This window comes from Azolla caroliniana, unplaced genomic scaffold (assembly GCF_043228905.1).
Source record: "Azolla caroliniana isolate FFs.n. ecotype wild unplaced genomic scaffold, voAzoCaro1.0.p SCAF_21, whole genome shotgun sequence".
Classification (NCBI taxonomy): domain Eukaryota; kingdom Viridiplantae; phylum Streptophyta; class Polypodiopsida; order Salviniales; family Salviniaceae; genus Azolla; species Azolla caroliniana.
The window spans coordinates 4,877,599-4,899,190 of NW_028230456.1; the positions used below are offsets into that span (position 1 = coordinate 4,877,599).

The 21,592-nt window shown below is 37.6% G+C and overlaps 1 protein-coding gene across 1 annotated transcript; it reads right to left on the reverse strand.

Annotated features, from left to right (window-relative positions):
• Positions 1-4,563: 4,563 nt before the first annotated feature.
• LOC147850456 (nucleic acid-binding protein) lies at positions 4,564-15,139 on the reverse strand. Its single transcript, XM_087336426.1, has 8 exons — positions 14,518-15,139; positions 13,538-13,583; positions 12,898-12,947; positions 12,758-12,796; positions 5,908-6,018; positions 5,453-5,531; positions 5,272-5,343; positions 4,564-5,017 (listed from the first exon to the last, which is right to left on the reverse strand). The coding sequence occupies exons 1-8, from the start codon at positions 15,105-15,107 to the stop codon at positions 4,958-4,960; spliced, it is 1,047 nt and encodes a 348-aa protein (XP_087192552.1). The 5' UTR covers positions 15,108-15,139; the 3' UTR covers positions 4,564-4,957.
• Between the last annotated feature and the right edge of the window lie 6,453 nt (positions 15,140-21,592).

Genomic DNA, 21,592 nt, shown 5'->3' on the forward strand with positions numbered 1-21,592 from the left:
AACCCCAGTAGGAGTTATGTGAGACAAAGCTAAATCTTAACTTGGGTTCTCTCAGTGTCATGACTTTTTTCTTGACATGTGTATGTGAGTGCAATAGAGAGAGAGAAAGAGAGCGGGAACTTGATGCTTGTGAGGAGGAGGATTTCACAAAGAATATTTCAAAATCAACAATAAATAAACTTGCAAAGTCTTCCCCGGCTCTTGCTCGATGACATAATAATGTAGCTTGTGAAATTACAAGTATATTTATGAACCTTCCAAGCAAATATATTTATCTAATCATTTATATATTCAATGCTATTAGTTAATTCAATGGGAAAAAGAAGCAATCGTCATGCATATAAAATGTGGAAGCCACCCATAAAGCACGATTGAAAGAAATCATGCATATTTCCAAGGTCTAAACATATGGTATATTTGCAAATTCTAGAATAATAATAAAATAAATAGGACTCCATTTCCATGATAAGGTTGGTTGCAACTTGCAACACACTTTTTTCATGCATGCCTTATAAGTTATTTGTTAATTTAAATCATACTACATGCATTACGTAGTAATCATATGTAGTAAAATTCCATTTATCACTCAAAACAAACGTTTACATAACATGTATAGGTAAAGGTCACAATGTCATTTGTTACTAAGTTCAACGTGAACCCGAGAAACCCATCTATTTGTATATTCTCGTAATCTAATGAATAAGGCGCTACCTATTTTTACGCCCTACTTCCCCTTCAAAGCAATATTGAATTCAAACCTACTAACTTGATGTGTGTATGGATTTGGACCAAGCTAAGGGTTGGTCATCCTTTGAGCCAAACACATTATACCTTTTGGTATAAAAGGTTGAAAATGGACCTCGACGGGAGGGTAAAGGTGGTGTTGAGTTGTGAGGCTGGTTCAAATTTGTTAGATCATAAGGTTCCTAACTTCTTAATTACCATTTCTAGTGAAAAACCTTGTAAATTTGGGTATGTATCATCAAAATGAGAAACAAGGCTTTGCAAGATAAATAAAACCCATGGAAGAGAAGAATAAATACTTTCAAGTTCATTATGCCATTATGTCAACGACAAGATTAAAATGACAAGAGCCATCCTTTGGATTGAATCCACCGTCGAAATGTCTTAAATAAAATGAAAATGTGTACATGCTCATAACACAACCTTACAAAGCTAGAGCCTAGGAGAGTTAATGAGGGATACTAAAAGTGGATAGCTCTATCATAGGGAGGTAAGGCATTGTATCTAGGGCATAAAATAATAAGATAAAACCACAAAAAGTTACCAAGCACACATACTTCGATATGTGTACAATCATAGGATAATAACTTCAGTGTATCAAAGAATATGAAAATCTAATGTATCCTCATAAGAAATAAGATATTATCTCAAAGACACTTCCAATGTTCCATGAAAACATATCACCCTTTTAATTGTGATAAAATGTTTATCAAATTCTCCGAACAACTACTTTTACGCCTTCAAAGTCTTAGATAAACTAGAATTTATGTAGAGATTCATATAGAAATCTATATGCAACCATGTACATGCTAATTGATTGGGCAAATTCACATGGTTCAAAGAGAAAATATGAAATGGATTCAAAAACTCTAGGTTACCTCATGTTGAAAGGTAATGCAATCTTTTGAAAATGACTAAATAGTGAAAATCCTAGCTAGGGTAATATGCATAAGGTTTTCTCCCCTATTACCGAAAGCCCATTTCTCGAGAGCGCAACATCATCATCAAAGAAGTCAAACACTTGCATAGTTGTCTTTTTGCCATTGTTCCAAAAAGAACGTTTACTTTGAGCTCTACATAAGAGTCATATTTGATCTCTAGAAAGGTAAGTAATAAAGTCTTTTTGTTTCTTGGTAACTCTTGAAATTTACAAACATCAATCTAATTTTCTTGAAACTTTTGAGTACTTACGATCTACCATGGTTGTTTTTATGACAGAGACAAAATCCAAACACTATTGAAACTCGAGAGTGACAAGTACTATTGATGTTTGGGAATGCATCCTTCCATTATCAAAGGGTTAATGTTCTAGGACAACTTTCAATGCATTTTTATGCTACAACCAAATAAAACGTCTTTCAACTCTTTCTAAAGTAGAATAAGCTAGCAATACTAGAAGTCGAAAGCACAAGTGGAAGTCACGTGGTTTGCAAAACGTCACATATTTCACAATAGGACATCAAGATTAAGGCATGTATATTTGTGTGTGCATGATGTGCATATGCACATTTATGAGTGCTAAATATACATAATAAATCAATAATATTCATTAGTTGATTATTAATATTCTTGATTTCATTTAATTCATCTTCATGTAAGAAGGCATAATAATGATGATGACTTAATTGAAGCCAAGTTCTCTCTATGTGGTGATTGTGTTTCATCAAATTTGTGGTGTGGGTTCAAACAATAGACATTTGGCATGGGTTGCCCGCATGGTCAAGGGAAATTTTCCTAACCAACACGAAGATTATCCTACTTCTTGTTTCTCACGGAAGAGGATTCCATCATTGAAGCTTAATCTTCAATTGACTTGCAAAATATACTTGGTGAACATTTACTAATGCTCGCAAATTGCCTTTGATGATCATAGATTATGCCTAGGTTGTTGGTTTCATCATTAGTTTCTAAAAGAGAGGTTCTTGGTTGTACGTTGAACAAACAAATTGTCCTTGTTGCCCATATATTCATACATACATTGGTGATTTCATGGTTTATTTCTTGAAGCGAGTTTATTAATTGTTCATTTTGCTCACACTTAATCCTAGGTGATCTATCTCAAATCGATACCCACAACATTGGTCTCATGGTTGATTTCGAGAAATAATGTGCTTAACCCTTCATTTGGCTCTTGCATTCTCCTTCATTATCACATGTTGATGCCTAGGTTATTGGTTTCACAATTGTTTTTTAAAATAGAGCTCCTCTTATGCGATGATAAGTTTTCAAATCAAAATCAACATCTTACATGATAGCTAGAAGGATTTCAAGCTCTTGGTGTCTTAGAGTCAAACCTTTATAGAACGTCTAGCTCAACAAGCAATATTATTCACATTTTATCACATTTATGGGTTCTCTCATTATGTTAACTATTTTTTGTATCACTACCCTCATTGATTTTTGTGACAAACACATTGTACACATTAATTAATGAAGCTGTTATTTTGTATCATTGCCCTTATGGATTCTTGTGAAAGCACGTTGTACACATTAATTAATGAAACTCCCTTTATGTGTAAAAAACTCCCCAAAAGATTAATAACATAAATTGAATGAAGGTATCTTATAGGAAAGCGCTATTTGCCCCCCCATTTTGGCTATCCCCCCCCCCCATTTTTTTTACAATTTCTAATAGTTCCCAGCTCGTTCAACATGTCTCAACAAGCGTCTTCAGCTTCAATTATCGACAAAACCATCCTATTTCTGACAATCTTGGTGGTATATCAACGGCTCGTAGACTAACTGAAATAGAAAAAGCCATTGTTCGAGACATGGCAAATGCTGGAATTGGTGCGGCTTCAACTCTGGCCTACTTGAGAGAAAAAACCGGAAATCAATGGACCACCAGGAAAGAAATCTACAACGAAAAAGTGGTTGCAAGAGCTGAGAATTTGAGCTATGCTGAGTTTATTAATTAATTAATAAACAATTTCATTTGGTTATATTAGTTTCTATAAATTTAGGGGGGGGGGGGGGGGATAGCCAAAATGGGGGGGCAAATAGCGCTTTCCATCTTATATTGTCGTTAAAGTGAATGCTTATGTTTTAACATCAATCTTGTGTGATAATCATTCGTCAACCATTTCCATCCATAACGATTACCTTCAAATACAATAACTAGATACTCAATACAAAGTAGCCTTGTTGGTTGGTTACATTCTCTTAACATGTGGATGGTGGATAAACAACCTTAAACATAACCTCATGGTTTGTCCACCAAAATCTCGATCAAATAAAGTGGGAGTGCAAGTTCCCCAAGACAATTTATTTGCAAATTTAGCTGTTTTTTCTTACATCTTTTGATGAATTTGCAAGCTTCTAACTATGTTGGCCCTTGAATGCACAAAGACCCTATTTGATTATCAATGCCCCAATACAAAAGTTACAATCTGGAAAGAAATATTTCAGGAAATTCCAAAAGAAATATACCTCGGTTTTCTCTAGCTATACCACATAAAACCATTAACACATCAAAGGTATGTAATTCTTTGGAGTGTGATATGTGAGAATGAAGTTGGTGTCTAACATTTAGTATGGAAAGTGGGCTCATAAACTCAAGTTATATTTTAACTTTGGGTCACAATGATTTATTCTTGGGTTGAGGTAATTTACTATACAATAACAAACTTACACATTTGGGCATTCTGAATCTATAATTTGAATATGCCTTGAATTCTCATTCTTTCAATATGCATAGCTTTAAGGAACTTCCTTTAGTTCAAGATCATACAAATATAGTGACGTGCAACTCTATTAAATACAGAAGCTCAACATCATTGGGAAACTTATTCATCGAAATCAATAAAATCCAAGTCCATGTGAATATTAACACAACACATTTCACTAAACTGTGATGTTGTAGGAGTTTTGAAACTATTCCTACCCCAAATAAAACTTGCTCTTTTGTAATATACCTATCCCTATCCCTCGTACATGGAAAATGTTTTCTGAGACGAGAAAATATAATGCACCTAATGCGAGTTTCCAAAAATAGCTATTTGTTGATTCATTCTTGACCCAGTAAAGAACCTAGATAATGTCTGGCTATGGTTCTGGCATCCTCAACTTCCAAGTGATTATGCGGGAGGCTAGACTCTGAACATAATAACAAATGATGTGTCCCAGATTTTCAAAGATACAAAAATGTGCCTTGATCTTGAGAAATGTCACTATGGAAGTTCTGAAATCCACCATTGCACCTTCATACTCGGTGTCATTTCAAAGGAGCTCCAGGAGCAGCAGGATCCAATCTTCTTTGAATTGCAGCTGCAGCCTATAATAAACAAATCAAAGGTATCACAAACAAAACAATGAAAAGATACGATCTAACCGAAGTTCTAAAATTTTGACATGTTAGAATCAATTATAAATAGTTTAAATTATTTCTTGATATAACTACTTTCAACAATATGTGGTATGTATCAAGCAACATTTTTAAAAACTGCACATTATAGGCATACTACATAGAAAGTGCTATTTTGAGAATCAACCAAAGCATTTTGCAGAATTGATATTCAAGATCCACACCTCCAAGTTTCCAAGGCGATATTGGTATTGCATTTCTTCTCTAAGTTGGGCTTGGTCTTTCATTGCTTGTGCCTGAAATAAAGCACATTAAGCACATTAAGAATGTCAGATACACATTTAAGAAGGATGCATGATGCACATTCAAATTTGGGAAAAGAGTGCTTAAATTGGCAAATATTACCATTCCACTACGCATTGTGCGTTTAAGAGCCTCCATTTCTTCTTCCTTTTTCTGCTCCCTCTCTTGCTTCAACTCTAGCCTATATATTCAGTCATGCATTTCAAATATTAGTCACTAATTAGTGGAATAGGATACACATAAATTTGAAGATTTATTTGACCATCTAGAGAGGAAACAAATGAAAGGAACTTATAGTGTATGGAATGAACCATCATGTGGAGCTTTGAATAAATTTTGACAAAAAAATGGAAAGTGCATGCAGTTTGTCACTAGGTTTCTATTGACGAGAAAAAAGAAGATATTATAATAATATAAACTTCACGTAAAACTTTAACCCATAACTCATACATATACACTGTTATAATTTAATATTATAAAAAATGCAGAAACTTTCACCCATGGCTCATACATGTACTTTTTATGTTAGTATTGTAAAGTGTTCACAGATATCATACCGGCGTTGTTCCTCATCATTGAACTCCGTGCGCTCCACTGGTTGCTGCTTCAATCCCATTTTCATATACTTCATCATCTTCCTACGGTGATATGCATCTAGATCATAGTACCTGTAATGGGAGTTCATAGAGAGCTACTACAAATGGATACTTCATTCATAAATTTACGTAAGATGAATTTCTCAAGTTCAAACTCAGAATTTCAGACTTAAAACTTTAAATAGGTTAATTTTCTAGTTTCTAATATATTTATATGGCATCCTTGTTCTACATTTTCTACCATACCAATGGTATGCCATTAGGTTTATCAGTGGGATTGTTTAAATGTTGACTTTTACCTTTCCTCTATGTTTGAAGTAATGATTTCAACAAACTATCATCCTGCATAAGCATGAACATACATGCAATGTAGCAATGATGTGTTAGGTGTAAAGGCCCGTAGTTCACAAATTAGGTAATTATTCGTACATGTGAACACATTGTTCACCTGGACAGGACACCTCCTTTTGTAATGTGAACACACCTTTTTTAGGCTTAACTAATATAATAACCTTTTTTCTCGTGTACCAATTAAGGCAGTTGGGTGCACCAAAAATCTGTGTGTCTCTACTCTCATCTCTACTACAGTCCTGTTTGCTGAACATCATCCCTCAGTAGCTGCTCCCTCAAACATCTCTCTCTACCTTTAACTGGTATTAGAGCCAAATTTCTTTCCTCTGCTTTGCTGCTGTGTTTTTTTTAGATTCAGAATCAGCAGAAAACTCTTCAGTTTTCTTTCAATTCTTTCAGACCCTTTCCTATCTGCATTCTGTTCAATTTCTAAAGAAATCTGTCATAAATCTTGGGAGCAAGGGCCTCTGCTTCAACTGAAGTGAAAAACCTCTTTGAAATCAAGAGATTTGATGGAAAAGGTTTCAAATTGTGGAAAGAGTGTATGCTGGGCATCCTTTTTCTGAGAGATTGTGAAGATGCTCTCATGCAAAAGAAACCAGAGGGCATGGAAAATGATGCTTGGAACACTCTGAATAAGAAAGCCATTACTTATATTAAAATGGCTGTTTCTGATGAGATTCTTGTAGATATAAAGGGCTTGATTACTGCCCGTCAAGTCTGGGAGAAACTTAAGACAACTTACAAGAATACTACTCCTGTGAATCAGGTGCATTTGATGAGAAAACTTGTCAGTATGAGGCTTGATGACTCGGAAGGTGCAACAGAGCATCTATCGTTATTCACAGGTACTCTCTCCCAACTACAAGATTCAAGATTATCAGCTTTTGATGACAAGCTCAAAGCTATCTTCTTACTTATGACTTTACCCAATTCTTGGGAAACATTAGTTGTTTCACTGTCTAATAGCCCCAACTTGACCTTCGATGGTGTGCGGGGCTCTATTCTCAATGAAGAGATCAGACGCAAATCTAGCGGAGAAGGTAGTGGTTCAGCATACAATATTAGGGGGAGATATGATAATAGGAACCCAAATGTAGGACAGAAATAGTAGTAAGAGAAGAGGGAAAGAAAAGCAACAAGATATCACACGCTATCAGTGTGGCCACAAAGGTCATAAGAAACCTGATTGTAGATATTTGAAGATGGAACTAGAAAGGAAGAAGAATGTAGGAGAGAAGAAAAACAAAGATGATAAGTTTAATACAACAGAGAAAGCTAATATGGCTTCAAATGTTATAATTGAAAACCTATCTGGTGAAGATGGTGATGTACTTCGTATTACAGGTGATGCCTTCATAGCTCATGTTCAAGACATGCAAATCACCAAAATAGATGTTATTGATGCTTTATTGTCAATCGATGATGGATTGACACAGACATGGATAGTAGACCCTAAGGCTTCTTTTCATGTTACTCCATGTTTGGAGTGCTTAACACGTTTCATGCAGGCAGAGTTATGGAAAAGTTTATCTTGGTAACAATAATGCTTGTCTTTGGATAATGGCACCATACACTTGTCTTTGGATAATGGTCAAGAGCTCGTGCTCAAAGATGTCAGGTATGTACCTAGCATTAAGAAAAGTCTGCTATCTGTAGGACAGATGGATTTGCATGGTTACACCACATTATTCGGTGGTGGATTGTGGAAACTTAAGAAAGGATCTATGGTTATTGTGAAAGGTTGTAAAAAGGGCACTCTCTACTGTTTGCAATGTAAAGCTTTATCTGGAAGGTTTCTTGCTATTGCTGAATCTGACTCTCATTTAGAGCTTTGGCTCAAGAGATTAGGACATATGAGCCGAAAAGGACTTGAAGTCCTTTCTACTCTAAAAAGACTTGACGTTAAAGGGTCAAAGCTGACTTTTTGTAATGATTGTCTATTTGGCAAACAAGTGAGAAATTCTTATTATTCTGGTGTCTCTCGTAAACCAAATGTGCTAGATTTGGTGCATTCTGATGTATATGTAGCATGCTTGTATAATCTTTGGGCAGTGCTGCATATTTTATTTCCTTTATCGATGATTATTCTAGGAAGATTTGGGTGTACTTGATGGAAAAAAAAGGGTGACGCATTTAAATCTTTTCATGCATTTGTGACTACCCCCAAAAAGGGACAAAACTGAAATGTCTTAGAACAGATAATGGGGGTGAGTTTACATCTGCAGAATTTAAGTCCTTTTGTGACTTACATGGTATTAAAAGAGAGCTCCATATAACCCTTCGTCAAATGAGGTGTCAGAAAGGTATAATAGGGCATTGTGTGAGTGAGTACGATGCATGCTGTCCACAGCTAATCTCCCTCGTGAATTTTGGGGAGAAGCATTAAAAACCGCGGTTCATATATGTAATCATTCTCCCAACAAGTCCTTAAAGAATGGAATCCTTGAGGAGGTTTGGTCTAGCAAACCAGCCTCATATGACCACTTGCAAATTTTAAGTTGTGATGTATTTGTACACATTAGAAGTGAGTTGAGAAACAAGCTCGATGTTAAGTTCACCATGGGCATTTTTATCGGCTATTGTGATGAAGGTGAAATGGGCTATGGGATTTAGTCACCTCAATCCAGAAAAATTGTACACAGCCGGGATGTTGTTTTTTATGAAGAAAAATTGCTGAAAAATGCTTGTTCCTCTGTTGGGAACTCTAAGAGTGTACATTTCAGCAATTACAGCCATCCACAAAATCTGAAAATAAACCTCATGATGTTATACCAAAGGTTGAATATGACGATCGACTAGTTATCCTTGAGCCAAAAGAAGTTGGACAGTAAAGAGATGCTCATGAAGGTGTTGGACAATGAGATGAAGGTACTGAACAACAAAATATAGGTGTTGAACAACATGCTAGACATGGTTTGCAACAGCCAGAAAGTGCTGAAACCGATTTTCCTCCAGATTTATAACAATTCCGAGAAATCAAGAAGAAATAAAATCTTTGTATGCAAATGATACTTGGGATCTTGTGTCCTTACATGAAGGAAGGAAAGCTCTTCCAAATAAGTGGGTTTATAAAGTAAAGAAAATTGAAGGGAAACCAAAATACAAGGCAAGATTAGTTGCCAAGGGTAGGTTATGCACAGAAGGAAAGTATTGACTTCCAAGAGGTCTTCTCTCTTGTTGTGAAGATGACCACACTTCCTGTGCTATTTGCTCTCACTGCAATGCTTAATCTGAAGTTGTACCAAATGGATGTAAAGACCACTTTTTTGCATGGTGATATTGATGAAGAGATCTACATGAAACAACCCGAGGGTTTTGTAGTCCCTAACAAGGAGCATTTGGTATGCAAACTAAAACATAGCCTGTATGGCCTAAAACAAGCACCACAACAGTGGTATAAGAAGTTTGATACTTTTATGCTTTCTCAAGGTTTTGATCGTAGCTATGCAGATAATTGTTTATACATGAGATCATTGTTTGATACTTTTATGCTTTCTCAAGGTTTTGATCGTAGCTATGCAGATCATTGATGACAATACCATCATACTTGTTCTATATGTGGATGATATGTTGCTAGCTCGGAAAAGAAAGACTAGTCTTGATGCTCTAAAAGATCAACTGAAATCGGTCTTCTCTATGAAAGATTTGGGAAATGCAGAGCATATTTTGGGCATGAGAATCAGTAGAAACAGAAAGAACACATTGCTGCTTTTGTCACAAGAAAAGTACATTTAAAAAGTGCTTAACAAATTTAATATGGCAGAAGCAAAGTCCCTTGGAGTTCCTTTGCCTTCATATCTAGAACTTAGCAAGGCTGATTGTCCAAAGGATGAGATGGAAGTCAATGCTATGAAGGGAGTTCCTTATGCATCAGTGCATGGTTCTATAATGTATGCTATGGTAGCTAATCTTCTAGATATTGCTTATGCACTGGGAGTTGTCAGTTGCTATATGTCTAATCCCGGAAAAGCACATTGGGAGGTTGTCAAGTGTGTTTTCAGGTATCTGTAAGGTACACAGAGAAAATGTTTATACTATGGGAAGGGTGCATTAAGTTTGCAAGGATATTGAGATGTAGACATGGCAGGTGACTTGGATACACACAAGTCTACTAGCGGGTATATATTTACAATTGCTGGTGGACCAATGTCTTGGTTCTCCAAATTGCAAAAGATTGTAGCATTGAGTACTACTGAAGCTGAATATATTTCAGTTACAGAAGCTTCAAAGGAAGCTTTATGACTCAGCAGACTTGCTGAAGATCTTGGCATGTCTATTAGTATTCCTGGGTTAGGATGCGATAGCCAGAGTGCAGTGTATCTGACTAAGAATGCGATGTTTTATTCGCGCACTAAACACATTGATATGCGACATCACTTTATCAGACAAGTTTTGGAGGATGGTCTAGTCACATTGACCAAGATCAAAACACAGGATAATCCTACAAAACTTGGTCAATGTGACTAGAAGTCTTGGCAAAGCTCAACATGAGCATTGCATGCAGTTAAGTGGGAGTTACTTGAATGTTCACATAGGACCTTTAAGTGGGAGGTTGTTAGGTGTAAAGGCTCATAGTTCACAAATTAGGTAATTATTCGTACATGTGAACACATTGTTCACCTGGACAGGACACCTCCTTTTGTAATGTGAACACGCCTTTTTTAGGGTTAACTAATATAATAACCTTTTTTCTCATGTACCAATTAAGGCGGTTGGGTACACCAAAAATCCGTGTCTCTACTCTCATCTCTACTACAGTCCTGTTTGCTGAACATCATCCCTCAATAACTGCTCCCTCAAACATCTCTCTTTACCTTTATGATGATTTGGTTGTGGACCATAAATTTTTGAAACGACTGCCACAAATCGCAATAATGATAAGAATGAGCATGCTAAGGGCATACAATGTGGTGGAGAAGTTGTGGACTACAAATGGCAGCGTTCAGCAGAAAAGTTAAATGAAAATGATAAAAAAATGCACCGAGTAGGTGACCTGAAATGAAGAGTTTGCACAGAACCTTGAAAGTTGAGGCATAGAACCATCAGATGTTTCACCACTACAGCCCATTGTGGAACGAGGTATAACCTCATATCAGAAATGTATGAGTTATACTGGACTACAGTCTAACAATGAACTGCGCAAGCTGGGTGAAAATTCTTGCATTAGCATGATATTCTAAGATAAATCCTCGTATATCATGTTTAACAATATTCTCAAAGCATTTTCATTGAGGGATCACCTTAATATAGGAGTCTTGTAGCAAAAACGTCGCCAAGAATATTGAGGCTTTCCACACATCTGTGTAAAGACTCAGAACATCCTTGTAAGTTGTGTCAGATAACTAGATTCAGATGACAGCTCCATGATGTGTGTAATCCTGCACACACTTTATATGCTTACTGTCTAGTGCTTAAGTTGTCAGAAGGCATTCCTTATATTCAATGTTTAGGAAATACCAATAATCTGATTTTTCCATAACCTCAGAGCTAGTTGTGCAGTTTTTAGAAGCATGTCATTTGGCTTTCCCTACCTTGGAGTTGTTATGCAGTTGTTAGTGCAATATGATATTTTCTATGAGAATTACATCAATATGTTCTTAATAATAAAGCGTTGGGAATTTGCTACATTAGGCGTCCATGGGCTGTGTTGAGGGAGAATCGTCTTTTTTTATTCCGGTGGTTTGCAAGACCATCATGTTACAGACCTTCTCTGAGTTGGTATTAATGTGATTATGCTTACAGAACCATCATGTCATATGCTACAAAAATAAAGCTCAGGCATTTGTCCGTGTCCTAAAAGAAAACCAGGGTAAGTACCTACTATTGACTAACAGTGCCAGTTAGGACATGTATGTATAGCCATCAAAGAGTTTTACACATTCTCTAAGGGTGGACAGTGTGATAAAAGCTAATGATGAGCAGTGAACATATTCACAAGGAAAAACCATCACAGTACCTACAATACTAGAACAAGATTCCAAATGGAGATGCATAGTTTCAGATATTTTAACAGGGATACCAGGTGTTATACGCAGAATGGCCTACAATGCATTCTTGGGGACATGGACTAGTTATCAGAGACTAAGGTTTCTAAAACATTTAGACTTTTGGTGCTGTCCTTGTGACATTACTCAGTCCCAACCTTAATCCATCTGAGCCCTGATCACTAGCCTCCCAACTTAACATTCATAACCACTACTGTTCCCGTTCCGTGTCCTTGACTGACTAGAAGTCACTATGATAATGATAATGCTTCTTGCAGGGTTACAAGATGATTGTGTGATATCTATTGACAGGAACAATTACAATGTAGATGATGATGGAGCAATTTCTAAGTGATCTTTTGAGAAGTGTACAAGCATTTAGCATTCTTTATTGAAGATGAACACAATATTACATGGTGAGTGGAAGCAAATGAGAGTATTTGACAGAAAAAACATCTTTCAAATATACATACTTTTTAGGTAAGGTTGCAGTGTTGAAGTCCTCCATGTACCTTTACAAACATAAACAAGTTTAGTTGTCAAACGAGGAGTATGCAAAACATAGAAACTTCTGCACATACATTTTAAGGCAGGAAATACAAAAATACCCTACTCTTTAAACATTTGTTTCTCTTCCCAAGCTGGCATAGTCTCCAAGTTCACCTGAAAAAAATAGTGACGTGAATGTTAAGTGACTGGAGATATTGAGATTCGATTCTTGGGAGTTAACCTTAGACTAATCAATAAAATGTTCGTACGACCATGCTAAACTAATGAAACATCAAAAGATATACAGTGCTCTCTGTTTTATGTTGCAGGGTTTTGCTTCATGCGATTCCAAATCAATTTCAACATCACCCTGAAACAATTCACTTGTGATACATGTCGTTTGACCCTCAAAAGTTTTGCTAGTAAGCAAGAGCTTCCGTAAAACGGCATATTAAAATGTGGAGACATTAATTTAAATGTGTGGCATGAACCCCATTGCATTGTAATTTTAGAAGTTTAAGTTTGTTATGCTATTTTTTCTTGTACATAGTGTTTGACTTAATTAACATAAGTTTTGATCAACTAACCAACATTTTTCATTCAAGCGGAAAGCTACAATCATCTCATTACATTCAGTAGTAACACATTATAAGCTCTTTTGAGGAATAACAAATGATGTTTTCGTTTTCCTAGTTATAATCGGCCTTATCCAGTCCTCATTAGCTGATTTAAAGAAAACACACAGTGAACCTGAATGCACTGACCTTTTTTACTTCTGCCAACCATGCACTGAACTCGGGTCTTTTAACCCTGAAAAAAGCAAAATAGGATGTAAATCAACATTCATATGTAGAAATTAAGAATGAAACAAGTGTGAGGATGCAAAGGACACAGAATATAGCACAAATCTTGAGAAAGAAGAAAGAACTTTGAAGCTCATTGGAGATCCATCATTCTTGGAATTCAAAATTCATAATGTCATTAATGCTCATTTATGCAGTTGCACAAATCACATTACAATCAGAAATACAAGAGAAAATAAATCAACTGAACAAAAACATATTTTCGGTTTCTATAAATATTAGCATGCAGTACAATGAATTGTCGAGACAAAGCGTTTAATACATGATATTTTGGTTACATAGTGACGCAGAAATTGCACCAAATGTATGAATGTCTTACTTATTTCAACAAAAAGGTAAGGTAATAAGCAGTCATCTGGCAATAAAAGTCTTAGAGCCTCAAAATGACAAAAATAAAACTTAGCACGGCATTCCAAGGACATTTAACAAAATGGAAGTTGAGAACTTGAGACAAGCCTTCATGGAATTTTACATACCAAATATTGATCAAATTTCAATAATGATGACAATATTCAACATTGCTTTAACATCTTTGCACAGTTTATGGTTACAAGAATTTATATGCACAACTGAAAAAGATAAAACCGCATCAATCTCTTTGATGATTTCGTACATTTATCATAGGTTTTACTACCTTTAAGTAAATCAACATTTAATTTTCTAGCGAGTCACAATTGAAGAAATTGTACAAATATTCAGTCTCTTTGATAATGTGATTCTTACCAAAAATCAGCATTTTTTTCAATAATTAAATCCAAATTTATCAACTTTCAATATTAATAGTAACTAAATTTAAACAGTGCTTCAAATTCTTTGCATATTTTACAATGAAAAATAATTAGAAGGACATTTGAAAACAAACTGAATGAAATGTAACATACCACATATCAATCTCTTTGATGATGCCATACTTTCCCCATGAATCAGTAACAGGTCCAGCTTTGCTTTTCTTCTCAGCTTTCTTCTTCTTCTTCTTTCTTTTCCTTCTTTCATAATCGTCATCGTCATCGTCGTCTTTACTTCTTCGCTCTCTATGTTTTCTTTTCTTTTCTTTCTTAATATTTCTTCTTTCTTCCTTTTCTCTCCTTCTTTTTCTTCTGCGCCGAGCTCTCCTCTCTTCTTCTTCAGAATCATACGAAGAAACAGAAGAATCAGACTCGTCAGAGCTACGGCCTCCACTCGAGCCGTCATCACTATCCCTTCTTTCGCGACTATTATCCTCCGAATCTTCATGTCCGGAGGCATTTCTCGGGCGTTTCTTCTTTCTGTGCTTGCTTACGCTCCTCTCTCGTTCTCCTCCTTTCCGTTTTCTCTTGGATATGTCCGTCTCCTTCTTCCTAGTAGTCGACGCCGTCTTCTTCTTCTGCTGCTGCTGTTGCGGCTGCATCTCGTCTTCATCTTCGTTCTCTGATCTGCTTGAACTGTAGCTGCCATCGCCATCGTCATCACTGAGCTGCTTCTTCTCTTTCATGGCAACGAGAGAACGAGTGTGTGTAGTCTAGTCTCTTTTGGCGGAGAAAGATACGGTGTTGGAGGCGGAGCAAAATACCCTCCCAAGTGTAGTTTTCGGAAATTATGGACCTTGCCCCTATGTTTCTAGAAAGTTCCGGAGCCTCCCGGAGGGACATCCCATCGGGTCCACTTTTGTGAGTGAAGCTCATACTTGTCTTCCAACCAGCTATGCCCATCGCAAAGCATATGAAGAAAAATGAGAAAAATAAGGTCAAGGATGTGCCCAATGTAGAAATTGGATACCTATGGAATGCGGGATTTGGCACAGAGGAATTGATCAATGAAGCGGATATATTGTGATCTCATTGAAACTTGGGACCATGATACTCTCAAAGGAATGAAGGTTTTGGGCATTCACATTATATATGCCTTGATATGGGCGAAAAATCCAAGACTTCGACTATCACGGGCATGACCATAATTTATCCCATGGTAAGTTGCATCGTAATATTCTACAGGCAAGGATAAAGTGTGAGGGTCAATCGAGAATGTAAAAAAGGGAGGATTACTTTTAATCTTAAGAATTGAGACAACTCATAAGGGCCAAGTGTGAACTTGCTTGGGGGCCTTAGGTCTAACTATATATATGAGGCCTAGTTACCCTCATTAGATACCTTATTCGACTACATCGAGATGTGATCTTGTGGTGAACAGACTCTTGTACGTGAGCGTGCCAATACCAGGTACGACTCGATGCCATGATGGTGGTATGGGATGTTGATTAAGGCTTGAGTCAGTGGATCGACACCCTTCTTTCTCTCTTTCTCTCTTATCTACCTATCATTTATTTCGTTATTACATGCTTACATTGGGAATAATCTCTAACATATGGTAACGAAGCGATTTTTCTAATGTTTCTTTTGATGATATTATTTGTTTTGGGTGGTGACCAATCGATGTTCAATCGAGCGCTCGATCTAGAAAGGCATCAACAAAGGAACTTCAGTACTTCCTTTCATTTTTATATGTAAATAATAACATTTTTATTCTATTCTTTCTTTTCCCATTCTCAATATATTTAAGTCGATATGTTAAAATGTGAATCATTCAATTATATTGTAGTGGTCATAATTTGTTTATATAAAACATACATATGTTATGTATGTGTATGAGGTCGTTACCTCAATTGCCATGTATTTGATATGCAATGTGTGTTGTATGCGTGCATGAGGGGCCAATACCTCAATTGTGTATTGTGTAGAGGCTACATCCCTCGGCTATGTATCTCAATTACATCCTTTGTTGGTTTATGTTTTGATAACGATTCTTTTATATATAAATATGTTCACATGTATACATATGTGATAATGTCATAAACATATAATGTATATATTAGGATTTTGTTACATGATATTGGTATATCAAATGTTGTCCTTTCGGGGTAAGGATGTTGGTAGTCGTCTTCACATTTTTTGTGGGAAATGGGTAATTACTATCCTTTTTTAACAAAAAAAATTGTTATCCCCGTGGTCACCTTGATTTTGTGACAATTAAACAAGCATGGTCACAATCATGTTGTGGTCGTAAGGGCTTTACCCACTTCATGCAAGTTGGCCGTATGAAACCCGCATCCAACATCTTGCACTCATTACATGATTACGGGGCCACCATGAGACCATCATTACAAAAGGCATTCATATACGAAGTAACCATTTGATGGGCCACTTGAACTTACTATGAAAAAGAAGGCTAGTGTTGGCTTGTCCATTAGGTTGCTACTTATGGTATGCCATAGTTTGGGTAATGGACCAAAATAGTTTTCTATTTAACGAGGGGAAAATAAGGGTTCTAGATACATATGTTTTCTTTATAAAAAAAAAGGTACATGCCTTCAAATATCTTTCATCCGCTTAAGTGTTAACCATTTAATATGAGCAAGCCATTTTGTTAGCTCAAGTGTTTCATGGCTTTGTTCTTGAGGTTTTGAGTTCAAATATGACCTAGACCATACAACATTATTGATACATATGATTATAATAACGTGTTTAGACTTTAGGTCTAAGTGCACTTTGGGGTCCTTGTTATAGGACCTAAAGAGTCAAAACCACATGGGTGGGGGTATAGAGACTTAGTTTATTGTTAACACTTTTTCGTGTATAGACACAAACAAACATGGTTGAGCCTCGGGGAGCCGCCATCAAAAAGTCGATATAGAGATCTGGGAAAGACATTCCGTTGTCATCCCAATGGCTTTTAAAACACTTTTTGTTACCATAGTTACATGATCTTGAACCTCAATCGAGTCGTATTTTTTACAAATACAAAATTTTCATAATTCTACCTTGAACGAGGTTTCTAAACTTCGGCAATTTCATGGTGCTCTAGAAACACGTGTCATTAGTATGCAATGAGATACTAATAGACCCGATGGATGTCAAGTTGAACCATCATTTGTTGTCAATCCATTTATGGGAGAAAAAAGGAGAGAACCGAAGAAGCAATTTGCACATGGCTTGGTGGATGAGAGTCTCATTTTGAGCTCTATCCCAAGTAAGATAGTATGAAGATTGCATATGTTGGTCGAGAACTAGGGGTAAGGTCGCCACCCGGTGGCGTAGGCTTTGCGTTATCGTGAGGAATTTTGGCTACTAGGAGAAAAGGTGTATTGAGAGCGCGTGAACGGGGCGTGCATTGATGCACTCGAAATGTCTTTGTACAATCATGCGTAAATAAGTTAGTGTTAGTTTAAGTATTGAGGAATATTAGGTAGGAGTGATTCGATAGGTATTGTAAGGCCACACGCATAGAGAATAATAATAATATCTGATGGAGGAAATCGAGGGAAATCTCTGCCCGAAAGTGGATGGCTTTATGGATGATGTAAAGGCCTCCCCTTGCTCTATAAAAGGAGAGGTATGAGATTGTTTTAGGGATTCAGGATTAAGAGGATGAAGTGTTGTCGGTTTGAGTGTTGAGCTCTCTCCCTCTTTCTTGTGCTCTGTATTGATCCAAGGAATAAGGTGAAGCCTCTGCTCGCGTAGGAAGCCTGTGAGCTCCCGACCAGAGGTTCATCATTTTGTGCGTGTGCGTGTGGGTGTGTAGAGCTCGCAACTCTGTTACCGACCGCGCTCGGTTGTACTCTTTCAAGTTCTTTGTTAATCATTAGTGTTTGTTGGGTCTCTTCTTGTGTTTGGATATCCCCGCCTTGTTCCTACTTTTGGCGTGTTTTCTGCGCCCCGAGCTCGTGTTCTTACTCCCCATTCTGTTTCTGTTGTGTGCACGTTTGAGTCCGTGAGCTCATCGTTGTTGTCTAGCATCCTGTCCGGAACAATATGCTTCTTCAAGCCCATGTGCCAACCGGTCGAGATCTGGGTATCGTTCTGGATTGGATACACGTCTAGATACCGCGACACTAGGTACGTGACTGGTAATCAATTTGAAGAATATATCCGGAAGACCTTCCTACTAACACCGGCTCCTTGGTTCAAGATCCCCGTGGTCCCTCCCCGTTTTGACACAGACATGTGGAAATCCGCGACAACGCTACCGGGAAATTTCCAAATACTTGGACAGACTTTGTCATAGTTTTTGATGGTCAATTTCTACAGTCTCTATCTTGCACCGAGGCAACAAAAGAATTAATGAACCTCTCTCGTTAGAAATTTCCTCACGACAAGATTATGTTCATCATGTTAGGACCCAAATTCAAAAATTGGGTCTAGAAGGGGACAATTGGTTAATCGTTTGTTTTGTCAATGACATTCCCAATTTGGATTATCATTGGATAGTGCACAATAAGGATCTAAAATCCTTTGAAGATGCCATTGAAATTGTCCTTCATTATCAATGCACTTTGAAGAAGGACCATAATAAACCTAAAGCGCCCGAGACTAAGCAATCACAATTCGTTAGGAAACGCAAGAAACCCAACAAGTTCTGGGATTGTGATTTTATGCAACCAAATCATTTTTGTGTGTTCTACAAAAAGAAGGGTCACACAAAAAAGCTGTTGAAGTGTCTCTCGGCGGATCGATTTCGATCCCTTCGGCATCGAATGGGCATAATGAAGAATCAATTCGATTAAATCAGACACCCAATATTTTTCTCGGACAATAGACCTAGATAGTTCAAACTTGTGCTTCAGTCTCTCTGAACTCAGCCAATCCGGCCTTCTGCTCTTTGGAGTTCACGGACTCGAACGAATTCTCGATTGTTCAGAAACCTTGTATCAATCTGCATTCATTTCGGTTTACCGATTTTAGATGTATATGCCCATTACGGGGGAGTGTTGAATACGGGCTTCTAATGGACATATTCACACCGTCTTCTTTGTACACACTAGGCTTAGGCTATTTATGTAAATAGTGAGAAGGGCAGTTGCCCTAAGTCAGTCAGTATATAAATTGACTTTGTAACCTAGTTATGGGGGGTTTTGCTTGAAGTTGCAATTGGAGAGACCTTTAGTGGTGATGTTATCACGTCAACTCCGAAGCAAATCGACAGTACCACATGACATTATTAGAGCGGAGTTTAGCCTACCCCCGATGTTAGTAGAAGCACTCTTTCAAGTGGTAGCTTTTATTCATCGGATACATAGTCAGCCACAAGATAGGATATCCCGTCGAGCCTTTGAGGCATCCCGATCCTTACATGTGTCTGGAGACACTAACTCTTGGTATAGCATTGTGGTGAGTTGGTTATTTGCAAATGGCATAGACATTAATAACCTACCTCCCCTTAAGTACAACCATGGGACTGATCAAACTTTAATCTCTCGTGAAGATCGTAATAAAGTGATACGCCAAGAAATATGGCAAATCTACACTCGATACAAATGGATCACCCCACGAGAGCCACTCCCATCTAAAATGGTGTACTATAAGGAACACTTCTTGCACTTCTCTAAGTTAGGGTTTATTACACGACCAAGATACCTAGATACTTTCTTATCAAATGCACTAAGGGTGGCCATTGGACAACTTAGGATATCATCTCACCAACTTGAGATTGAGAATGGTCGAGCTAATAGAGTCCCTAGAGAGGAAAGGCTATGTAGGTTATGCCACATAGAGATAGAGGATGAGTATCACTTCACATGCAAGTGCCCAACTTATGCTGAGATACGGGCGGAATACCAAGACATACTAGGACCCTCTCCCACCCTCTCCAAACTATTAGATACCCCGAGTGTAAAGAGACTAGGTAGGTATATCTTAGAGCTAAAACAACATAGGGAGGATAAATTACAAAGTGTTAATCATAACCCTTTTACTACTCATCAACATGTACCTAGTGTAATTTTTCAGGAACATGGGGAGACGATGAATGTGGATACACTTATGCCGCTCGGCCTCTCCCTTGAGGAAGCAGAAATACAAAGAGCAACCAAACGTCCTCGGATGTTGGGTTTCAACACAAGTCAACGTGGAGTAGAAAAGATTAAGAAGATAAGGGAACGTGAGCTACGTCGACTCGAAGCTATGGTTGGGGTACCTCTTACATGGGGACCACGGGCCACATCCACATGGCAACCCTTTGACCCCCCGCTTCTCTTCGAGAGACTTGGATGGAAATGAAATTAGGCCTAGTATAGAATCATTCTCATTGTAGAACATGTTTTTTATATAGAACATGTTTGTTGTTTTCTTAGAACTATTTAGCTTAAACTCTATTTTATCTTATTTTTATTTTTACTTTCGATGAATGGGTAAATATCCCATTTTTGTTGTACACCATTTGTCTCATGGGCCAATTTTGGCCTTAGAAGACGTTAATATATCTTTCTTTCTTTCTTCTTTCTTCTCTCTCTCCCTCTTGTGTACCAGTTATATTTCTGTCTATGTTGCCATTAATCCACCTTGCTTGCACACGCTTATGATCTTCTTCCAAAAGAGTACTGATTTTGTTCCGCAGTAGATGATAGTGTCTCCAACACAACGCTCCTCGACCCCTCAGGTTCCGCGCTCCTCAACCCCTATAGTTAGTACGTCTTCTCTTCAGGCCCTTCTCAGCTTTCTCATTGTTGCGACATTGGCACCCTTTGACCCATCAGATCCCCATATTGGCGTGAGCTTCAACTACCTCCTTGTCTGCTTGGCCTTCATGCGATTTGGCTAGTCCGAATCATACCATTCAACCGAATTAGTTGTCTTTGATTCATCTTCTGTCCTGTCTAAATCGGTTGTATCCGACTACATCTGCCCACGTCTTGGTCCTCGCCTTCTTCTTTCGGTTGACTCTTTCCTTCTTGACTCTGCCACCTCTGGCTCTCACTCCCCCTTGTCTAGTTGATTCTGACTCCGGCTTGTTCTAGTGGCCACTCCCCCTACATTCGTCCTCGACTTCCTTAGTCGTCCTGAAATCGAATTCTTCATCCGATTCGGTTTTTCGGACTTCATCTTTCTCCCTCGCACTCTCACTTCCCCCCCTCAAGTTCGGCATGTCGAGGTGCTGCAAGCCAAGCATACTCGAAAATTGTTGTAACTTGTCTAGGCTGAGAGGTTT

Excerpts from the sequence above, each read along its gene's own strand:
- LOC147850456 (XM_087336426.1), bottom strand. The coding sequence starts at position 15,107 with ATGAAAGAGAAGAAGCAGCTCAGTGATGACGATGGCGATGGCAGCTAC. Across the intron at positions 12,948-13,537 it reads GGTTGGCAGAAGTAAAAAAG|GTGAACTTGGAGACTATGCC; the intron begins GTCAGTGCATTC and ends TATTTTTTTCAG. Across the intron at positions 5,532-5,907 it reads AATGATGAGGAACAACGCCG|GCTAGAGTTGAAGCAAGAGA; the intron begins GTATGATATCTG and ends CTGAATATATAG.